This window comes from Balaenoptera physalus (genome assembly GCF_965194825.1).
Source record: "Balaenoptera physalus genome assembly, chromosome: 13".
In the NCBI taxonomy this organism is placed as follows: Eukaryota; Metazoa; Chordata; class Mammalia; order Artiodactyla; family Balaenopteridae; genus Balaenoptera; species Balaenoptera physalus.
This window is the reverse complement of record NC_138892.1, coordinates 100153086-100167327: the sequence shown is the minus strand read 5'-3', so window position 1 is coordinate 100167327 and position 14242 is coordinate 100153086. Positions and strand designations below refer to the sequence as shown.

At 36.5% G+C, this 14242-nt stretch overlaps 2 protein-coding genes across 2 annotated transcripts in view; one reads left to right on the top strand and one right to left on the bottom strand.

The window, feature by feature from the left end:
* The window catches only part of CLEC12A (C-type lectin domain family 12 member A), a 340991-nt gene that overhangs the window by 32787 nt on the left and 293962 nt on the right, over positions 1-14242 (bottom strand). The gene's annotated exons all lie outside the window — the stretch shown is intronic.
* CLEC1B (C-type lectin domain family 1 member B) lies at positions 2416-12580 on the top strand. Its single transcript, XM_082420376.1, has 6 exons — positions 2416-3571; positions 4192-4290; positions 5487-5600; positions 5763-5914; positions 8150-8256; positions 10541-12580. The coding sequence occupies exons 1-6, from the start codon at positions 3508-3510 to the stop codon at positions 10683-10685; spliced, it is 681 nt and encodes a 226-aa protein (XP_082276502.1). The 5' UTR covers positions 2416-3507; the 3' UTR covers positions 10686-12580.

The following is a 14242-nucleotide window of genomic DNA, read 5'->3' as shown; positions in this document are numbered from 1 at the left end:
TCATATGATATCACTTGTATGTGGAATCTAAAAGTTAAAATGAATGTGTATAACAAAACAGAAACACACTCACAGATATAGAGAAGAAATTAGTGGTCACCAGTGGGTGGGGGAGGGGCAAGATAGGGGGATATTGGATTAAGAGATACAAACTGCTATGTATAAAATTAGTAAGCAACAAGGATATGTTGTACAGCACAGGAAAATATAGCCATTATTTTGTAATAACTTTCAATGGAGTGTAATCTATAAAAACATTGAATCACTATTTTGTACACTTGAAAAATAATATAATATTGTAAATCAACTATACTTCAATTTTAAAAAATGGAAGAAAACTGTGCAATTCTCCACCCCCTTCTAGTAAAGTTTAAACAAACCAGTTCAAATGAGCACAACCAGGGCTGCTCCAAGCCCCACCAATAAAGCTCTATTATATGACTTTCTTCATAGCATTTATGATGATCTGAAATCGTCTTGCTCTTTTCTTTCTTTTCTTCTTTGCTATCTGTGTTCACTGCTCTCCACTAGAACATAAGCTCAATAAGAGTACAACTCTTGTGTGTTTCGTTCACCACTTGATCCCCAGAAAATAGGATAGTGCTTGGGACATACACAGTGATCAATAGATATATGTTCAAATAATTGATTGGTTAATTGTCCCTGAAATGTAAGTTTTACATTTACATTAATAGGACACCTTGTATCCCAATATACTGTGATGTGAATACTCAGTTCAAATATGCTTGATCAGTTCACGTTCCTTGATCACAGATCACACCATACTCATTCCAATCCCTAACTTTGTTTCAGATGCGTGCCCTCCCTGATAAATATTCCCCTTTCCTCTCTCTTATTATGCAATCTTCGCCTTTCTGTCAAATCTTAAGTCTTATCTATTCCATTTGAATATTATTTGACTTTCTTACTTACAGGGATTTTGTATGCACATGCATGATAAACGTCTCAGTGTTGTGAATGTGGTCTAACACAATTTTCCCCTTCGTTTTATCTACTATTTTGTAACCAAAAGCTCTGCCACAGTTGTTGTCTGATAGTTATACATTTAGTTTATTCACTTTTAATAAAGCTCATTCCACTTTTCAGTCCACAGGTTTAAGCTTTCTGAAAATGAAAGAGAAAGTGTTAATTAGGCATTTTTTTCATGACAGGAAATCCTAGCCTTTCCCAAAGATAAACAGTATTTGATATGTGTGTAGAAGGCTAGAAAGTCAGAAGTGAACCAACAATTTGAATTCAGAGGACTGAGAGAGGGAACAGGATATCACTGACAAATGCACCTAAGAGTTAGCTTAAAGGTGATGTACAGTAAAAGGTCTATAAAAAGATATTACTAACTGCAAAATGTTCATGTCCTTTATATTTTTTTCAGTTTAGAGACATTATTATAACACTCATACTAGTCAACATCATTTTCTTTTTGTCTTTCTTTTTTACACATCCTCTAGCCATCATTATATATTGATCAGTCTTATCCACCGTGCTATGCATTTCACTAATTTCCTTTGTTTTTGTATCTATACCTTGTCATTGTGATCCTAGTGTCTTTTACTGGTTCTTCAGCTATAAGCATAGAAAATGGAGTCTGGGTAATACCTAAATTTGAAAGACATCATAGTACAGTGGAAGGAACTTGGAAACTAGGTAGATGGTGACGCTTTTTGCAAAAAGCATGATCATAGAAAATTCCCAGGATTCCCTAAATTGCTTTCTGCATGTGTAATATTCCAATAAATGCCCATTTTACATATACTCATTCATTCATTCATTCATTCATTCACCAAATTTCTACTGGGTGGTAACTGTATGTCAGTCACTGTTTTAGAGCCATGGAATACATTCCTGTGAATATACATGACAAAAATGTTATATATATATATATGCATACACACACACATATATGCAATGGAAAAGAGTGAAACAAGAAAGAGGGACAAAAATGTGGCCTGGGGTGGGGTGGAGTGGAAAGTTGTTCTAAATACTAAGAGGCAAAGGTTAAGTAGCTAAAGTCTAAGACTCCGTGCTCCATAAGGACTAGTGCCATGACTTTCTCCATGAATACTCGCTATTAATTTCAGTGTCTGACACATAATTAAATTAATGAGATATTTGCTTTAAAATAAAAGAGATAACTTATGTAACACTCAACCTCTACAATATTAAACAAAGGTTTTTATTCCAAATTCAAACTCATCAGGATATTTGGAATAAAGACTTCTTCAGCTATACTTTCCTAAGCCAAGAAAAGAGGGAGCGATAAAATATGCAAGTAGAAATAAAATGTCAATGATAGGCCTTATAGGGTGATTGAGAGATAGCTGGAAAAGCCTCTGGATTTTGAAAAAGAGAAAAGAAAATTTTGTTGTATCTATTGTTTTTTCCTGCAGTTCTCTGCTTAATTTTTGCTGAGTAACTCAGCTTGTATTTATGGGGTACGTGGAGAGAGGAAGCAGAATTAAGACTAATGTTATCAGCGCCTCCTTTGACCCTGACAGTCTCTGTACTTACCCAGCATATTTCTAACACCACAAAGTCACGCTTGATGGATACAAATAAAGGCAAATATATTTTTATGAAGCAGAGATCCAGCCATAAGACACTCAGCTTATGGTTAAAGTTATCAGAGATGCAAAAGCCATTCCTGGAAATTTACTTTAAAGTGAAAACATTACTGAAAGGCAATATATCAAGACATTAACTTTGTATTATTTCACTTTATTAGATTGTTTTCCTTTGATGCCTAAACCTAAGCCATATAAATCCTGCCTCATGTGGTGTTCTCAAATTTTTTAAAACTTTGATTTTCAGGGGCTAAAGAGTATAATATAATTTGAATATCTTTGACTCATTACTTAAAATGTCAGCTTGTTCAGTTTTTCATTTTAATGCAATCAAATAAATGGATGGATGAATAACTCTAAAAAAAAAACTTTGATTTGCAAAATGTGCAAGAATTTGGATGAATTCTAGGTCATAACTAGACCTTCTAACACAAGACCATGAAACATCTAATATAACTCATCTTAGATCAAATTATATTAGACTCTTACACCACAATGAGATAGACTCTATATCTGTTGATGTTTTATCCATGAGTTTTCATCAGAAATAAGTTCATTTAAACAACATGATTTAGAATCTGCCAAGGTTAAGATGAAGCATGAACTTCTGTTCTTTGAAAGGATATACACGATGGAATAGTCAGAATGGAAGTTAAGGAAACAGGAAACAAATGCCATATCTACTCGTTTACCACAAGTTATTATTTTTGTGTTTTGGTGTTCAAGGTCCATGTATATCTGACCGGCTATTAAAGGGCTTCCTGGAAAGAAACAAAAAACAAAAAATCATGTGCCCCAACTCATACGTCTCCACCTTACCAGAGAGAGGAGGACCACAGACGGGTAGACATTGAAATCATAAGGGTAGGCACTACATGTTGCAAAGTCATTGAATGCTGAGTTCACTTTCATTCCAAGGGAAGCCATGCAGGATGAAGATGGATACGTCACCTTAAATATTAAAACTCAAAAACCAGCTCTCACTTCAGGTAAGAATGCCCAGAGGCAGCAATTGGGAAATTAACTGTTGAAATGGATCCACCCTAGTTTCCTTTTTCCTACTAGTGATAGCATACATAGTTTTGTTTTATTTTCCTGAATGACCTTCTTTCCCTACATCATTTGAGTGATATCTACAGGGGCTACCTATGTTATTTAGAATATAAACAACAAATGATACAAGCAGGGCACGTTGCATTAAGGCTTATAGATTTAAATGCTGGAGGGAATAGAAATCTAAGGTATAAGAGGAGGAAATGTTTGAAAACTCCACTTTCTAAGATGTCAGCAAGTGGGTGTGATTCCACAGTTGTGGCTTATAAACACCATTATTTAGAGGAGTGAGCACAAAATAAAACAAAGACAAACACAAACACGCAAGACCTTAGCTGCTAGTTACATTTTGACTCAGAGAGAAGTCCAGTGGGAGTGGGGATGGAGTGGGTTGTGTTTACTGTTGGTGATTACCAAGGGAGCAAAGGCAAGATGGGCCAGAGAAGCTGTTTATAGCACTTGGACAATCCTGAGAGGGCAGGGGATGGGGGTGAAGCTGTCCCCCAAAACTATGCCATACTGCCTGCCCCCTAACATCTTGATTGTATGCCCACAGTTGACCCTGCTTCCTCCTCTTTGTGGCGTGTGATGGCTTTGATTCTGCTGATCTTGTGCATGGGGATGGTTGTTGGGCTGGTGGCTCTGGGGATTATGTGTAAGTATTGACTTATTGCCAATGATTTGATCTGAGGAAGGCAATACGTAAGTGTCCTGGTGTATGCCATGAAGCTTAATTGTCACTATTTATTTGTCGCTACTGCAATTATCCTATACATAGCTGCCAGGTTATTCTCAATAAAGGAGAACTCTGAACTTTACCTTTTGATTAAAATTACCTTTTCGGTTTTTAAAATTAATTAAAAATTATTGTTTAAGAATTTTAAGCTGGTCTTTAAGATCTTTCTCAGTATAGATCCACACTATCTTTTGAAACTTTTTATTTTTTCCTCCCTATTCTGTGCATCTTAAGATCCAGCCAACGTGGAGTTTTCTGTTTCACAAATAAATCCTATGTTCCCCTGCCTGAGATTTTGCTGATTCTATCCCCTCTTCCTAAAATGTCCTCCTTCCCATTTTTTAAGATGAATGTATTTACTTCCACTGAGACAATTCATATCCCACCTAACTTATAAATATTTTTTCTTCCTATACATCTAAAAGCCCTCCAACGTCACATTATCATGTGTATAATTGTTGTTTGTTCAGATACTTGTTTATTTTTTCATAAGATATTTTAGAACTTTGCATTCACTACTTTGATTTACCTGAATATCACAGTACTTCGAGGACAACAAGAAATCAATACTTTTTTTTTTTTTTTTTTTTTTTTTGCCGCGCCGCAGGGCACGTAGGATCTTAGTTCCCCGACCAGGGATCGAACCCGTGTCCCCTGCAGTGGGAGCACGGAGTCTTAACCAGTGGACCACCAGGGATGTCCTCAATATGTATTTTTTAAGTGAATGGATATTCTGGCGTTACCTAGAAAACATAATAGCAGAGGTCATTCACCTCTGTGAAATGTGCTTAGAAATCTGTGTTCAAGGAAAGGTCAAAACGACTGCTTTGGGCATGCGATTTGATTATGGCATGTTCTTACTTGTGGTCATCTCCTTCAAATAGTTTGCCTATTCTTTTGGAGAACTCTCGGTTGTCATTCTGCCTGGCACGTAATGTTTTCTTTATAACCCCTTTACCCTGATCCCTTTTCAGCACTCTTTTACTCATAATGTATCTAGTAAACACTTCATAGATTGACAACTCTACTGAACATAAAGTTCATTGAGAGGACCTCTTCTTTGCATCACTCCTTATTATCCTAATTACAAATTATTATCTAATTTTTACAACTAGCTGTCACGCAGCAAAACTACCTACAAGCTGAGAATGAACATCTCTCAGGAACTCTGAAACAATTAGCGAGGAAGTTCTGCCAAGATTTACTACAACAATCAGGACAAAAGGAAAGTAAGTATGATTTGGTAGTCTCTTCATCTCCCCTAACTCTGGAGTATTCTTGTGATGCTATCTGTCAGGAATCTTGAGATCTTCAGGAAACATTGAATATGAGGAAAAAGTAAGCCCATCCTTTCAGAATGAAAGGCATCCTATGCTTGGATTCTCCTTAAGGCCATAAATGCAGCCCATGTGATGTACACTGGAGATATTATGGAGACAGTTGCTATGGATTCTTCAGGCACAACTTGACATGGAAAGACAGTAAGAAATACTGTGCTGATGTAAATGCTACTCTTCTGAAGATCACCACGGAGGACATGCTGGTAAGACTATTTCTATGTCAAATATTTTGGAGTCACAAGGAGAGAAATCTCAAATGAAACACTTGACTTTTTTTTTTTTTTTACATTTTTATGTCTTGCAGTTTGTGCTAATCTCAGAACCTTATCAAGCTCAGTAAAAATTACATTTGAGAGTAGAAAGTGCTGAAATAGAACTAATGAAACTGAGTTCTGGTCTTATGTCTGCAACAAGAGTTAAGATTAATTCTTGGCTTCCTTAACTCTGTTTATTAATTCAAAACAGGATCTGAAAGTATAAAGAAACTCAATATGATTGTAAAATATAAATATAAGTGTTATCCCAACATTACATGCATTCTCAGTTTTTGCTAAATTATTGACACTTTGAACGAACCATGATGCAAACTCTATCTTTTCATAGGCCCTACCAGGCGTAGTTTGGGGCACAATCTTATTTGCATAACACACAGGATTTCAGTTGAAAATTTTTTATTAAACATGTCTCCTCTTCTATATTTCCCTTTATGACAGCTTCTAACAAAAGCTCTCTTTTCAAGTAATGTACATTCACATCCACTACTGCACTCTCCCTATATTATTGAATGTAGCTTTTCTTTTTCATAAATCCTGGGAGCAAGCCAGGAACCAAGACTTGGGGTCTCCCTTCTACCCAATAACAGTTTGTCAAAACATCTATTTTTTAAAAGGCAGAAATTATTTATTGTACTTATCCTACAATTTCTAATATAGTAATTATTCACATTTTTGCATATTAAAATAAATGCAAATATAAATTGGAATAGAAGATCAGGATTTGGGCTCTATGCAGACAGAAATTCAATAAAACTCAAATATTCAGGCAAGCCATTTTCTACAGAACTGCTATAGGTAATCAGCAAAATTGACTTGTACCTTACTGAGAGCTGAAGTAACCAGTAGTGGACCAGACATGAGGAAATCAGCCCAGTGATGTCCATGCTCATTTGGGTGTCCTGTTATTCTAATTTGCTGTACCATATACTATTTTTGTGGCTCAGACTCATAGAGAAGATATTCAGATAAATTAACTTCTTTCAAATCAGGCAAAATAAGAGAGTACCTGCTTTGAAATCTCAATTCTATTACAAAGAGATTAATTGGAGACTAAACAAGTCTTGAATCTTATTACTCTAGGCTGATATCAGGTTGGAGATGAACAACTAAAAGAGGAAGTAATGTAATTTTTGAGAAATAAAAAATAGTTAAATTTCAGGTAGACTGTATCTGTCAGGTCCTATAGTGAAGTATACAATACGGATGTACTTTAAAGAAAAAAAAAAACATAAATTAACAGAAAGGTGACAGGTAGCTCAAGCTTTAAGAAATAAGTGACTCTCACAAAATATCTCTTATGGAATGCCATTTTGTGTCTCACGTGTCTGCCAAGATGCTCAAGTCATTTTTTATTTGCCAAGAATGTGTCCTCACCTGTTTTTTCCGGGAGGTATGTGATTACGTGAACATTTGACCTCTTTTTAATTCTGTTACCCATAGATCGATTGATTGACTGATTTATTCATCCATTAATTCAACAAATATGTGCTGGAACTATTCCAGGACCTGAACCTATGCGTTAATAAAACCTACAAAAATTCCTAAATTCATGGAACTTTATTCCAGTTGGAGCAATAGGCAAAGAACAAAATAAACAAGTATAGTATATAATATAGTAAATAGTGATCATTTCAAAGTAGAAAAAAGTAGATGCACGTCATTTGGAAATCCCTTTGAGAAAGACATTGTATAACTCTCTTTTACCCAGTCAACTAAAATAAATGAATATTCCTGTATGCAAGATTTTGTAGGCAAGCTAAGCAATGAAACCAAAGAGAGTAGAGCTTAATTCTAGGGAATATAAAGTTTCATCAACAATGTATTTCTTTTCATTTTCCTTCTCTAGTTGTTTACCACTTATTTCATTTAAGAGCCATATTTGATACTTTATTTGGGATTCTAACCTTCAACTGATGGAAGATAAACACATAGGAATATTAGAATATTATCTATCTTGCTTACAGTTTTCCCTGTATCCTGCAAGTATTTTTATGCAAAAACAAGTGAACTTGGTACAATTCTAAATATCAAATATAATTAGTATTAATATAGACATATAATCTACTTTTTATGTCCAGCATCTTATCATGAAGCTTTGCCTTTATGCCGTTACAAGAACTGTAGAAACACTCTGAACATTATATTTACTTTTGTTTGCAATAGCAATACATCAGTAGCAGGACTGGATTAATTCGTTGGGTTGGATTGTCCCGCCAGAAATCCAGTGACGTCTGGATGTGGGAAGACGGCTCAGTTCCCTCCAAACATTTGTAAGTTATTGGATGCTCAGAATACAAGGCACAACTAGGAATTTTGAGTCCTGAGGTCTTCTACCCTCTTGAGTACAGGTTACTTAAAAGTTGGGAGGTGGCTCTGTGGTTTACTGTGTGTTACATAAGCATTGGCTGAGTCACTTACACCATAATCCTAACAACAGAGCACTTGTAATAAGATTCTACTTTCCTACTCTCCCATTCCTCTGCTTTTTATCTAAGTCGCAATCCACCTCTATTCCTGATACTTTTTTCCCATTTATTTCTTTTTTTTTAAGGGAGTGCTCTGCACAGGGCCTGGCATACAGTAGGCACTCAATCGAGGCAAATTCTTTTTTTTTTTTTTTTTAATGAATTTATTGATTTTATTTATTTATTTTTATTTTTGGCTGCATTGGGTCTTCGTTGCTGCGCGCAGGCTCCCTCCAGCCGCGGCAAGCGGGGGCTACTCTCCCTTGCATGGGCTTCTCATTGCCATGGCCTATCCCGCCGCGGAGCACAGGCTCCAGGCGTGAAGGCTTCAGCAGTTGTGGCACACAGGTTCACCAGTTGTGGCACACTGAGCCTAGGCGCTCCGCGGCATGTGGGATCCTCCCGGACCAGGGCTCGAACCCGTGCTTCCTACATTGGCAGGCGGATTCCCAACCACTGCGCCACCAGGGAAACCCTTCCCATTTATTTCTACCCTTAACTTCACCATTGGAACATTTTATGTATGTGGTTTTGTTTTGTTTTGTTTTTTTAGCTTGATCTGATTCTCTTCACATATTTTCAGAACAAAATTATCATCCTCATTATTTTATGGTTGAAGATTATTTCTTTGAGGCTTCTTTTGACTTTTCAGTATCATTTTACCTCGTCTTTTACCTTAGGGGTATCCAAGAATCAGGCATATTATCAGTCACAAGGTGATTCTAATGTTCATGTCAAAAGGGAGCACCAGACCTCAGCTAGAAAGAACCAGACTAGAATCGGCCCCATTTTGAGTTCGTGCCATTTGTCTGTAGCCTTCTACAGACAATCCAGGCAAAGGGACCAATTACATTGGGTTACCTAATATGGTTTTCCAATCTCTAATCACCTTTTGTTAATCTTGTGCAATGTCTCTCCAGTTAAAATTTAAACTTATAACCAAAAACCTATACAATCTGATCATTACTTAAAGTTTTAATTAATTTATTCAACAGATATTTATTAAGCATTTACTATGGGTAGGAGCCAAGAATATTATGAGTACAAGCAAGCTTCTTCACAGACCTGGGTTTTATTCTTATCATTTGTTGCCTCATTCACAATAGTGCAGACACGCTGGTGATCCCTCTGTTCTTTCAATGAATCAAACATGTTTTGAGGTCTTAGGGCTTTTTGCACTTGCTCTTCCCTTCTAGAAAGCTCTGCCTCCAGAACTCCATGAAGGACTCCCCCTTGTCACTGAAGTCTGTTTAATCATCACTTCCTCAGTGAGACCAGCTTTAATTACTCAAACTAAACTAGCCTCCCTCCACCACATGCACTTGAGTCTATCATATCACACTGTCTGTTTCATCATGACTCTTACCACTCTCTGAAATTTTCTATTTATCTGTTGGCTTCTTACCAACCTTCTCTCATTATAATGTAAGTTCCCCAGTAGAAAGGACCTTGTCTTTGTTTACCACTCTCTCATCAGCACATAAAACAACTTTGGCTCGTAGTAGATATCCCATAGATATTGGCAAATGAATGAATAAATATACATTCTTTGTCCTCTTGTCGTAGCACTGTAGCAGGACATATAACAAGCAATTACAATACAGTCTTGTATCCAGCTGCCCTATAACATAAATCCTCATTTCAAAAATTTTTAATCGACTTATTTTTCCTTGAGCTCATTTCCAACCTGTGCAGCTACTTGCCCTACAAGGCTCCTCTCTGTTTATCTAAATCCTACCCTTCCTTCAAGGCAGAACTAAAATATGATCTTCCATGAAAAGATGAAAAGGTAAAGCCTTTCTCATTATTTCAGATACCCATCCGTCTTTTCCTCTGGACTCCTATTGTACCTACTGTTCACTTCTGCTTACTCTTATGCCATATTAATTTGCTATTGAGCTATTCAAATGTACATACTTTATACTCCCAAGCAGATTGGAAGTTTCTCAACGATCTGAATGTTGCTTTTTAGTTTTTTGCCTCGTACTTCTTATCTCCACTTTATGCAACAAAATACTATACACAGAGTTTGATTGTTGATTGTTTATTTAGCTTTCAAAGGAACTCATCCTACCTTTTCCATTCACAGGTTCAAGCTTTCTGGAACTGCAACAGAAAATATGAATTGTGCTTATTTTCATAATGGGAAAATTCACCCTACCTTCTGTGAGAACAAACATTATTTAATGTGTGAAAGGAAGGCAGGCATGGCAAAGGTGGACCAACTACTTTAATGCAAAGACATGCACAGCATGTCACAGACAAGTGCTTGATAGTACAATAAGAGATCTGGATGAAGGAATCCCTAGCCATAGAATTGCTTATTTTTCCCTTTATTCCCCTTAGAGTCATCTTTACAGTATCTTTCCTACCAACACCACTTAGTTCCTTCTTTATATAACCCTTTATACTGAGGAATAACTTAGTGCCTTCTTTATACATCCAGAAACCAGTCTATGAGCTGATTGTTTGTTTCCCAATGGTTCCGCTTCCATTAGTTTTCATTCTTCTTGTCTTCCGTTCCTAATTATCTCAACATGCTGTGATTCACTGCATCTTCAGACATAAACATATACATTTTACATTGAAACAAGAAAGGCTAGCGCTTAAATGACTTAAGCTCTGCAAAATATCTAAGTCTGAGACTATGCAAAATATCTAAGTTTGAAAAACAGCATAAGATGGTGGAAAGTACACTAAACTTGGAGTCAGTAGAATAGTTTAGATGGCATGATCACTCAAGTACAACCATGGTTCAATCATGTTGCCTCTCAACTTCCATTTTCTAATATTTAAAATAGTATAACACCTGTCTTATATACCTCACAGTTCCACAACCTAAAATAAAACTTCCAAGTATTAATTATATCAGAAACTCCATGAAAGCAAACCCCATGACTTTCTTATTTTCTATTCTATGCCAGCAAGCACAGCTCCTGGCTCACAGGAAACAGAAAAATATTTGCTTCTCTTTGTGTGAGATAGTTCATTAGAAAGCACAGCAATCAGTAAAACACTATACAGATAAAATTTCTATTCCAAGTCCCCCTATGGTCAGACTCAAGAGCAGTAATTTTCTGTCCAAGAGAAGGAAAATAAAGTTTGCAAGAAAACTGACGGGGTTGGAAAATGAGTAAATGCTTTTTAACAAGTTGCACAGGCTAGTTGAACAGCAAGCAAAAATTCTTTATATAGTTCTTTTCCTGACAGCTCTATGTTTGGCTTTTGCTGAGTAACTCATGCAGTATTTATAGATATGTAGAGAGGCACCCTTTAACAGGATAATAGGCAAAAATTTCATTTCTTTTCACAGCTCCCCTGAAGGTACTCTTTCTCCTTAAATTCGTGGCAATGAAATTTATGAACATGATTCTCAAACATCTCAACTGAGGTGCTTGTTAAAACATGCAAATGTTCAAACACAAATACTTATGGTACTCAGTGGGAAGGCTGAGGAGAGAGTCCTATGTTTTTAATAAGCACCCTGACTTGATTCTGATACAAGTATCCTTTAGTACATTTCGAGAAATGTTACTTTGGGACTTACTCTCTATCTGGCTTTTGGTAAATCGGTTAGTCTCTTTAAAACTCAGTTTCTTCATCTATGAAATGAGTTTAATATTATTACCTTACTCATAAAGTAATTGTGAGGATTATTTAATATAATTATGTAAGGCATTGAGCAGAGTACCAAGCATATAATTAATACTCGATGAATATGTATAACTTTTATAGCTTTGTGCACCGACACCCAAAGACACTTGAGTCTATTTTGTTTTAGACTATCAATAAACAAGTAGATTTGGCAGGGGAGGGGTGGCAAGAGGGGGCACTGAGGAAAAACAATAGAAATACCATAGATTCTGCTTCCACTTCAAATGTGTTGAGATCTTGGCTTTTGGGGTATAATGCCATTATTTTCCTATTTTTACTTGTTAATTTAGAGAGACCAAATTGGAACTAATAATTCAGAAAACTGTCCAAAAATCAGCCATAGCTCTGAAATTTAATGTTTTATCTCCCCCAAATGGAAAAGCATACGTTTTATATCACTATTCATGACTAAATTTTAAAGAATAATATTGTAGTGGATGGCAAAAGTGCAATTAAAAAATGTAAACCAATCAAACTGTACCTACAAAGATTCTTTTTTTCTGATACTCATGTCAAAAGCATCTTATACATAAAATCAGAATAGCATAGACTTTAGTAGCACAGGTAAGTGAACTTGGGAAAATAGTTTGACTTCTCCATGCCTCAATTTGCAATTTTGTTACAACATACTAATAATAGTAACTACGTCACAGAGCTATTTTGAGAATCAAAATAATTCAAGTAAAAGGCCTTTGAAACAGTGCTTGGAATATAATGAAGAATAAATAAGATAGTATGATTAAAAACATTAAACATCATACAAGTAACATACTAATCTTTGGCTGGGAGAGCCCAATGTTTCCCGCAAAGAAATTTATCAGAGAACATACTGTATTGGGGAAAACTAGATCTTTCTGAGCCTGATATTTAGTGCTGATAAAATTTGAGAGCCCCTGGAAATTAATGACAACCACTGAACTTCCGTTCCTACATTCCTCCTGACATTGCTCTTAATGCATATTTGTTGTGCTTATTGTTTCTTCCTCTTCTTCACCTCAAGATAGAAATCATTTCAATGTAAAGGCTATAGGGAGTTAAGTCACATTATTTTCTCTGTCAGAATCTCAGGTCACATAAAAATCATATGACATATTTGGAGAATTTGCTGGATATTCTCCATTTGCCTCTTGAGATCCTCTTGGCCCCATCCTATGCCTTGGGAGGCAGAACTCCAATGTACAGCAATATCTGGGCAAACTTGACCTCTGGCTTCAGTTAATTCCTCTATTGGGAGGTACTAGCAGTGATCAGGGGGGTGAAAGGGGAGAACGGTCCGGGTGTTTATGACGCTGGCTGTCGCCTACCACACCCTGGTTTGGCAAAGCCCGCATGTTCTGTGTCTTAGGCCATGACCCTTTCAGATAGGTCACAAAGTTCCAATAATCACCCTCCTCTTAACCCTTCAGGCCTGGGTGTGTTAATCGTTCCCCAATGCATATTTCACAACCCCTTTCTGGTTTCCTTAATCCTTCCCCAATCTTTATAAAACCGTCTTTGTTAAATGCCCTCAGATGCCCCCTTGAGTGCGCCATTTGTTTTCTTTTGTTACAGAGATCAATGGTTGATCCAGTGAGACACTGCGACCAAAAAGAATTGTGCAGATTGTTGGGATTTGCAGACTGTAAATTACTGAGACACTACTTTTGGCCATAAGGACAAATGGCCAATATATGAATGATGATTAAAGTATCAAATTTCTCAATACCAATGCTGTAGTCACAGGATGTGGCAGAAACAGCCCTCTATCCACTAAATAATTCATGTTTCCCTTCTAGAGTGAAATTATTGTAGAAAGTTTGCTAGCCAGGCAAAAATTAGGCTTATCAGGACCAAACTGTAGATTCAAACAGGACATTATTAATGCATGTGAATGTCATACATGATAATTCAAGGTTACGGCTTTTAAGAAGCAGATGTGGATATGCCATCTTCTCCTTTTCTTTCCATTGGCTAGAAGTATGACATTCCAACCACTCACAAAATAGAAGGAGCGGGGTTGCATTTGGAGGAAAACTGCCCACTAACCAGGATTACTGGAGCTAAAATGTTACGTGAGCGAGAAATAAACTTTGTGTTAAATGACTGATATTTTGAGGTTTACTTGTCACAGCAACTGCATCACCCCAACTAATACAGT

Bases quoted from the DNA above. Each gene is read 5' to 3' on its own strand.
- CLEC1B (XM_082420376.1), top strand. From the start codon at position 3,508: ATGCAGGATGAAGATGGATACGTCACCTTAAATATTAAAACTCAAAAA. The intron at 5,915-8,149 runs GTAAGACTATTT...TGTTTGCAATAG, and splicing joins TCACCACGGAGGACATGCTG to CAATACATCAGTAGCAGGAC. The intron at 8,257-10,540 runs GTAAGTTATTGG...TTCCATTCACAG, and splicing joins TCAGTTCCCTCCAAACATTT to GTTCAAGCTTTCTGGAACTG.